Raw genomic sequence first — 9,670 nt, 5'->3', positions numbered from 1 at the left:
CAAATTTGACTAGCTCCATTGGCAGATTTTTTTTCACCTGATTCAAGCAAATATGCTTTGTTTTAATCTTTTATTTCTTATTTTTGAAAGGCCATTTTTTGCAGTGCTTCTTTCCATCATACCTGCTAACACTCCCGCTCTGCCAGTCAATGTTCCCACATTCAGTGTTCCTACCCTCAATTCTAAGCTCCTTCCCTTCCATCTTTCATGCTCTCTCTTAACATGCCTCCCCCTCTCTTTCTCCTTCTCCGTTTTGGTGCAACAGTAGCACACTTTCCACCGGCACCCTGTTGACCAACAGTACCGGAGGCGGTCATTGTTAACCCGGGTCCTGACCGATCCAGTATGGTATTTCTCTTTTCATTCTGCATGTTAGATTTGGCACAGTTTTATGCTGGATGCCCTTCCTGACGCAACCCTCTCCAATTTATCCAGGCTTGGGACTGGCACCAAGAGTATGCTTATGCACCCCCAGTGGCTGGATTATCCTCAAAAAAGATTAATAAAAAATATATATGAATGGATTAACAGTAGGCAATACTATAAAACTGAATGGTTGAATGAATGAATGAATGAATGAATGAATATAATAGTCTTGACTGTGGACACAAGCTCAACCATAAGATTCTGCAAGACTCCAAAATCAGACAGAAAATGTCTCTCCAGAAAACAAAGGCAGAAGCAATGGCCAAAGATGTCCTTGCTCCAAAGGCAGGACTGATGTTGTTGATGTTTTAACATCAGGTAAACCCATCCTATTCTCAATACAGACTGATGCATTAAATAAGGCGAAGATGTTTCCCCTTGCTGTACAATGCTTCAGGTCAGAAAGTGGTGTAGGTACCATACGCCATCTTGTGTCTAAGAACTACAACTCCCAGCCAACTTCCGCGTTGACCTACGTCACGCCTGGGCGGGATCACGTACATCACATTCTTTCAGCATTCCAAAGGACTTGGAAATACGCCATCTCGCTCTCTTTCGTGTCTGACCCCGAGCGGAACGGACCTAAAAAGAGACACTCGTTATTGGACCGTCCGAAACCTTGACTCTTTCTTGCAAGATCCATGCTTCCAGCGCGTTTTCCTCCTCCTGGCTACCCTTGATCACGGTAGACTCCGGAAACACGCGCGCTTTAACTCAAGCGAGTTATAAACTGGTTTTCAGTTATTCTTTCAGTACGTACTAGACTGCAACCAAAAAGGCAGTTTTATTGGTGTTGGGAGCGGCTGGACCGTCCTAACCCTGTCTGATCAGAGCTTTCTTCTCGTCAGCTACGAAGCTTCTAGAAAGAAACTCCTCTCTTCCTCACCGAAGCGCTTCCAGCCTCCTCGAGCCTACTCCTCCAGACAGAGACTCTCCTTTCTACAGAAGACGAGACTTTTTGCAGTAAGAACAGGCATTGGGCAAAAAGATTAAGTCTTAGGAATTAGTTATTCACTTAATGTGAAGTTATATGAAGTTAAATGAAGTGTATACACTGAATTTTGGTTCTCTATCATTTGTTTGTTGATTTAAATTGGTTAATCAATAAGTTTTTGCATGTTCTCTCTCTCTTTTCCTTTTTAACATTCTAATTTCATTACTCACACATATCCTGACCTCATTAAGATTTCAGTAGGTCAAATAATACTATAGAGCTAGGGGGTGAGCGGCCTGAAAAACTTTGGTCTATCCACTGGGCTCATGCATGCTTAGCAAGAAAGCAGAGCCAGCTCCCTTTGTTCTCCAAGGAGACATGTGGGCCCCTTCCCCCACATACTAAGTTTTGAACACGAGGTCCTGTATCTCATCTTTAGATAAAAATCACAAGTCCTGATTTCAATTCAACCTTTATAGCAAATTCTCCTGTGCCTACATTTAAAGCCATATATATATATATATATATATATATATATATACCAAGGATGACCTTTTGAATGTATTTTAATTGTTAACTTTAGTTTTATCACACACACTAGGCCTGGAAAAGCACATGCTAGCTAGCATCCCTTTGTCCAGCTAGCCTACAAGCTAACCACTTGAAAAGCACATGGTTAGCTAGCAATTCCTTTGTCCAGTTAGCTTACAAAGCTAAATCTGCTTACACACACTTCTACACACACACACACACACACATTCTGTTCATGGAAGATTTCATTCTGCTGCCATTCAATTATTCAAATTTCTTTTTTTTTTTCCCTTCCTTTTATTTTTACTTTTTATCTTTGTTATAATAAACATTATTATTGGAATTTTGTGTGGTGTCTGTCTGCTGTTTCGATACTTTGAAGTCGCCCACATCGCAAAAGAACTATTAAGGTGTAAGTGGAAATTGGATGCAGCTTGGTAAGTGATCAAAATTCTGAGTTATATCAAATACTGGTATGATTCACTAAATGATTCACTGGATGATTCACTGGATGATTCACTGGATGATTCATTTGAATGATTCACTTGAATAATTCATTTGAATGATTCATTTCAAACGATTCAATGAGACTGATTTCATGGTAGGATTCAATTCAAATGAGTCAAATTAAACGATTCAATGTGATTGAATCCATTTAATTATTAAAGATTGATCACTTATACCAACCTAAATACACATAATCATTAATTACACCTACAGTGGGATCTGCAACAAAATGATTGATTTCAGAGAGAATGCAGATGAGCCAGCTGCTAGGATTATAGATGGCATACAGCAATCCCTTGATAAATTTGGCTTATGATTAGAGCAAGTTACAGCATTTTGTGCAGACAATACTTCTGTAACTTACGGCATCCGCAACTCTGTCTTCACCAAGCTCAAGAAAAAGTAAAAAGATCTGCTGCAAGGTAACTGCCATGCCCATATTATGCACAACACGGTGAAGCATGCTCTTAACCAGCTCACTGTAGATGTGGGAAAATGTCTATGACCACTTCTCCACATCTGCTAAATGAAGGGAATCCTTCAAAGAGTTGCCAATTTTGTGATGTGGCGTTCCAGGAGATTCTGCAGCATGTTTCAACAAGGTGGCTGTCCCTGAATCCAGCCATCTCCCAGCTTATTCGGACCTGGACTGCTCTCAGGTCTTACTGGGTGGGAGAGTGTCCCAGAGACATCAGAGCTTTGTTAAAGCTCAGTGAAAAGTCCTCTGAGGAAGATGCTGATGACGTGGAGGTTTACCTCCTCTTCTGCAATAACATACTCTCCCTCTTTGAGGAATTTGTAAAGAAGCTGGAAAGTGATTCAACCACCTGTGTTCAGTTATTTCATCATGTTTACCTTCAAGCAAAAACTCACACAGAGAAAAGATGAACAGTTTTATGGCTACTTAACAAAAGTGAAGCTGTAGCGTCTCATCCCACATGATTCAAACAAGGCAAGGACCGATTTCACTGCATTTTTCAACACCGCAATCTCATGCATTGAAAAATGGCTCAACTTTTCAGAGGACAACTGGCTGTTCTCCCTGCAACCTCTCTTTCTGTACCATGGCATGTTTTCCTTCAGTGACACTGAGAGGGTCACTAATAAGCTCAACCTCATCAAAAAATTAACATGGATGAACTTTGTGATGAATACATCACAGCAAATACCATTCTGAAGGGGCTCAGAGAAGGTGCACCAGATGAATGGAAGCCCAAAAATGTGGCTGCCAGATGGGTGGCTCTCTTTCAAGTAGCTTCACCTCTACTTCCTCTGCAGACTGAAAAGAGCTAGAGCACCAGCCCCTATCATGCAGACCTTCTACTGCGGAACCACTGAGAGCATCCTGACCAGCTGCATCACTGTGTGGTACGGCGGCTGTACTGCGTCCTGCCGGAAGACCCTGCAGCGCATAGTGAAAGCAGCTGAGAAGATCATCGGTGTCCCCCTACCCTCCCTTCAGGATATTTACAACACACGCCTGGCCTGCAGAGCACTCAGCATTGTGGGCGACTCCACCCATCCCAACCACCACTTCTTCAGCCTCCTGCCTTCTGGGAGGAGAATGAGAAGCCTCCGGGCGAGAACCAGCAGACTGAGAGACAGCTTCATCCACCAAGCCGTCAGGATGCTGAACTCCCTCCCAGGCCAGTACCCCCTTCCCTTAATACACAAACCAAATGTCACCAGCCACTTTAACGAACTGTAACGGAATTCAATTGCGCTATGTTAAAACTGTTTACAATACTGTCTACACGTTTTTTTTTCTTAATTGCACTATATAGAAACTGTTTAGAACACTGTTTACACTTTTCACATATCTGCCATATTTATACTTACACTGAAAATTATGCTCATACTGCCTTTTTTTAATAGTTAATTGCACTATATAAAAACTATTTACAACACTGTTTACACTTTATACATCTTTAATCTTTGATAGACTTCACTGCTACACTGTTAATACTGTCATATCTGCCATATTTATACTTACACTGAAAATTCTGCTCAAACTGCCATTTATTTATTTATATTTATACTGATAATTACTATAATGTCAGACTGCTGTTCCCGTTTACATTGTTCATTCTGTTTATATTGTCATTCGTCACATTTAAATTTATACCGTTAATTCTGTTCACACTGCCACATTTGCACTTTCTGGATTGCCACTGTCTTGTCTTTTCTTAGATAGTTTTAGCTTGTGTGTGTAACCCCCCCCCCCCCCGTTTTTTCCCTCCCCCCTTTTTTCCTTTTTATAGTTTATACCTTGTACCTATATTTTATATTTCATGTTTATTACTGTTTGTACTGCGGATAAGAGGGAAACGCAATTTCAATTCTCTGTATGTCCTGCACATATGGCATTGTTGACAATAAAGTTGACTTGAACTTGAACTAGCTGAACTGCCTAACATGCTGACCATCATCAGCCACATCCTGAGCATCACAGCATCCACTGGATATGTGGAAAGGATCTTTTCCAGAATGACCAACAAATGGAATGACAGCAGGAACACGTGCTCCGTGGAGCTTATGAAGAGTGACCTCTTGATCATTCTCAACTTTGAGCAGTCCTGTTCTGGAAAAAAAGATCATGTAAAAAAGATCTTGCAGTGCGATGTTTCATTTCTGATTCAGTTTTTGTCGGTGACACTTTGTATTTTGTCTGTGGAAGTGCAGTCTAGTTCCAGCTTGTGCTTTCTTTTTAGCATCATTGTGGCACTTATAAACTTCACAGTGAGGAATACTTATTTAAAAACTGTTAAGCCGTTTCAGTTTTCTAACTGAAAAGTTATCCATTTAGTTTATTTCTAATGTCCATTTGCAAAAAAGCACTTTAACGATTAAATATGAATCTTAATATTTACACTGCAACAAACTGAAAACTGAATTTGAGGAAAAAATTATTTAATACTAGTGAAATTACCTTGCTGCACGGACCGATAATTTTACTTGACAAGACATCTTGGAATAAGTTGGTTACAATCTAGAACTAGATTTAATAATCTCAGAATTGGTGTCTGTATTCTTCTACACTGCAAAAATGATATCTTAACAAGTTAGAATATCTTGAATATAGTTCAAACTATAGCATTTCCTATTAGAAGAATACAAGACACCAACTCTGAGATTATTAAAACTAGTTCTAGATTGTAACCAATTTATTCCAAGTTGTCTTGTCAAGTAAAGTTATCTGTCCGTGCAGCAAGATAATTTCACTTTTATTAAGGAAGTTTCTCCTCAAATTTAGTTTTCAGTTTTTTGCAGTTGAGACTATGATTTAAGTTATGATTTACCACCACTGGCGCATCACTGGGCTTGTGGTGGTTGAGGCACCTAGAAGCGGTGCCCCGCTGTGTTTGGCGTTTTTAAATTTTTTTGCATGGAATGTGACAACCCTAGGTTTGGTTGGCAGCTCTTGGATATTTAAAGTGCTCAGAAGATGTCTGATACACTCGCAACCCAGTTTCCAAATGAACTGCCAGAACAAAACAAAACCTGCAAGATGGGAAATGCAAAAAAAAAAAAAAAGTATGTGGTGCACTCTGGGAAATGTAGTGAAAACCCATCTCAGAACTCACATTACATCAGCAACCACTTTAAAATACATTGCACCACCCTCCCCTCAGTAAATATTTATGTACATTATTTATTAAACAGAACATCTTCCTGAACTTAGGTCGAAGGTTCTATTATTTACATTATTTCTGTGTGATAGACATATGTTTGGTACGGTATGCTTGAAATTGGTACAAGCTGTTTTGACTGCTAGTTCTTTTGGTTATTTAAATGCTTAAGTAGTGGAGTCAAAACCAGAGATGTAATGTTTCATCACCCATTTCACCCTGTCATACATAGATAACTTAGCTTCATCAATCATATCATCCAATCACATAGCTACAACACTCTTGAATGTGAATATATATACTCATGTTTGTCTTCCAATAAAATGAGAAACATCTCTGAACAGCTGTGTCTGTCTCAGTGACTGCTTGCTCCCGGATATCCATGAGGCAGAATCTCTGAGGCGGCAGAGGTCCACATTCCTAGATTATACTTTATCAATCTGATCTCCTCCGGTACAGACAGAACAAAAACTAACAGTCCTACAACAGACAGCAACCAAACAGTTTCATTGAATCATGTTGATTCTTCATCACTTTTACATCCTCGGTTAATGTTGAAACAACATTGAAATCAATTTAAAGTGATCAATAAAAATAAATAATATTTTCATCTCAGTCTACATTTCAACACACTTGTGATTTTAATGAAATGTGATGTCCTTATTCGGAGTTAATACCTTGTTATTTCAAGATAGTACGTCATTGCTTAACTTATTATTTTGACTTCCTCATACTTTGAAAATATATCATGATATCTTTTTATTTCAGTTAATTAATTATTTCAAGATATTCTGCAAATATTTTGAGGTGATTCATTGAAAAAATATCACAATGTGTGCTTTGCAAATTCCAAAGGGGAAAAAGGACAGAGACAAAAACATTAATATTTCAATCTGCAATATTTTATGAATGAACTGGAAGAAAACAATGAGCTCTAACAGATCTGATTCACGCTTACAGAGCACTGAAGTGGGAGGATCTTTAGAGGAGATTCTTTATGATTAACATGTAAGAATGGCAGTAATTTATCAGTAAATGTGTGTGTTAAAGTATGTAAGTGTTTGTTAGCGAGAGGGTTGGAGAATGACAGTTTTCCTCTGTCCCAGTCCAGCTTCACTCTGATCCTCTGGAGTTTCTGTGCTACTGAGAGATTTGTGACTGGATGTGGTGTAGAACCTGCAAAATATTTACCATCATAATACCCCACACACCAGACTCCACTTCTAGAGATTATCGGCCCCTTCCTCTGAGCAGATTCTGTCATCACACCCACACTCCACCATGTACCGTCTCCAACTTCCACATCCCAGCAGTGTGTCCCTGAGTTAAAGCCCTCAGACCCCAGGATGCACCGATAGTTATCACGAAATCTCTCTGGATTATCAGGAAGTTTCTGTTCCTCATCGCTGCGTCTCACACTTTTCAGATCATCAGATACAATGAGTCCAGGATGAGCAGTGTTGGGGTCCAGAGTTACAGGTGCTGAAAACACACACACACACACACACACACACACACACACACACACACACACACACACACACGTGTTTACTCATCTAATTTAATCATTACATTAGCATGGAACTAGCTAACATTTGCCAAAACCAAATAAATGAGAACTGGAATTAAAAAGTTCATTAATAAACATGAATAAGTTAATAACATGCCTTGTGTCCTTTTTTGTATTTGTTTAAATGACAAATGTAAACAATCTTTATAATAACTGTAACTAAAACTTTTGTAAGCTGCTGAAACGCTCCATTTTTTCACTCAGTCCCTCTGCTCACACTTCAAACACTGAACAGTCTGATGGAAATAGAAGCTTTTCAAAATAAAACTTCCCTTACATTACATGAGTTCAACATGAAAGGTGAATAATATTAGTAATAATATAATTCCAAAACAGTATACAAATAAAACATGTCATGATAATGACCACATTAGAGATACTAAGAAAGAAAAAGAAAGAAAGAAAGATTGTACATGTTCTAGCTACACACACAGAGTTAAGAGTCTTACTGTATTGGACAGTGGACTGCATCTTCTCCCAGACTCTGAACTGCAGGTTGGCCAGATGTTTTGCCACATGGATCAGTGCTCCTGAAAGCTCCTCTGGATGCTGCAGTGTGCTCTGGGCTCTGCAAAAACATTCAGGAGTCAGTGTTGCTGTGGGTTTGGATTCAGAGAGTGAACACAGAGAGTGAGAGAGACAGGAAGCACATCACTCACCTTTTCACTGTGGCCTTGTAGTTCTGTAAAACAAAGCAAATATCAGTGGATATGATTTACATTTTTACACCACTGAAATGTGACGTTTCTGATGATGGAAAGAAGTTTTACTTTCTCACAGTATAAATACTGACTAAATGACCCTCACTTGTAGCAATGAAATGTCTTCAGCTCTCATTTCTTCTTCTACGGCTCCGATCATGTCTGAAAGAGAGCATATATCTTTGCTCAGCTTCTCAATCTTTTCCTTCATCATCTGACTCTTCTGCTCCTCTTCCTCTCTCAGTGCAGTGATCCTGACTGCCTCTTCATCTCGTAGAAACTGGTGAAGCTTCTCAAACTCCTCCTTAATCTGACGCTCTGTGTGTTGGGCCTGAATCTGCAGTGAAGAGAAAATCAAGTGAAATATAACTGAACATGCAGTGAACCAAAATATAAAGAGAATATTAAACCCATGTTATTGATTCTAACCTTTATATGTTCTGCAGTCTGACTCCAGTTCAGTTTACAGTCTTTAAAGATCTTCAGTTTCTCCTGTAGGGGCTTCAGTGCAGTTTTGAGCTCCTCCTGAAATAAATTAACACGCTGTATGGAGACTGTGTTTTAGATATTACTTTAACTCAGATAAACTAAATTGATTGCAAAGTAATTGTCATAATTATGAACAACAGCATTTGTTCACATGTGACCCATGAGTTCATATGTCCATTTTATTTACCTTACAGTCTGTTACTGCCTCATCAATGGGGCAGAATTTGTGGTTGGTGTGTTTTCCTGAATCTCGACACACCAAACACACCGGCTGTTGATGATCCAGACAGAAGAGTTTGAGTTTCTTACTGTGCAGACTGCAGACTGTTTCAGACCCTGATGAAGATCTCGGACTTCTCTCCTGTAAGAAAATCTCACACAGGTTCTTTAAGGCCAGGTTTATGGGAGGATACGCCACAGATGACTTCCTCCTACAAAGAGGACATTCTCTGGATCCTTTGGTCTCCCAGAACTGCTGCAAACACACTTTACACACACTGTGACTGCAGTGCAGAAGAACAGGATCCTTGAAGATTTCACTGCACACAATACAGGAGAAATCCTCCTCTGAAAACTTAGAAGCCATTTTATTTCGCTGCTACTGTTGCTCTCTCCAGTCTGAATGCTCACTGTCAGAATCAGATTTAGAATCAGAATTGTGTTTATTGCCAAGTACATTCTCACAAGGAATTTGGAATTTACCAGGAATTTGCTTTGGTGTTTGGTGCTTGAACAGTTAAAATAAAAAAGAAAATTTGTAAAGACACAAGTAGAAATATAAAGAGAATTAAAATATGGAGAAATCTAAAATATACAATTAAAAAAAGAAATAAACATACACTACCGTTCAAAAGTTTGGGGTCACCCAGACAATTTTGTGTTT

At 39.2% G+C, this 9,670-nt stretch overlaps 1 protein-coding gene across 1 annotated transcript; it reads right to left on the bottom strand.

Annotated features, from left to right (window-relative positions):
* Positions 1-6,961: 6,961 nt before the first annotated feature.
* LOC132892144 (E3 ubiquitin-protein ligase TRIM39-like) lies at positions 6,962-9,373 on the bottom strand. The gene is made up of 6 exons (XM_060930538.1): positions 8,975-9,373; positions 8,728-8,823; positions 8,405-8,635; positions 8,257-8,279; positions 8,047-8,165; positions 6,962-7,509 (listed from the first exon to the last, which is right to left on the bottom strand). Exons 1-6 carry the CDS (start codon positions 9,371-9,373, stop codon positions 6,962-6,964), a joined length of 1,416 nt encoding a protein of 471 aa, XP_060786521.1.
* Between the last annotated feature and the right edge of the window lie 297 nt (positions 9,374-9,670).

This window comes from Neoarius graeffei, chromosome 9 (genome assembly GCF_027579695.1).
Source record: "Neoarius graeffei isolate fNeoGra1 chromosome 9, fNeoGra1.pri, whole genome shotgun sequence".
In the NCBI taxonomy this organism is placed as follows: domain Eukaryota; kingdom Metazoa; phylum Chordata; class Actinopteri; order Siluriformes; family Ariidae; genus Neoarius; species Neoarius graeffei.
Note: the sequence above shows the minus strand (reverse complement) of the source record. Positions and strands in the feature narration are given on the sequence as shown.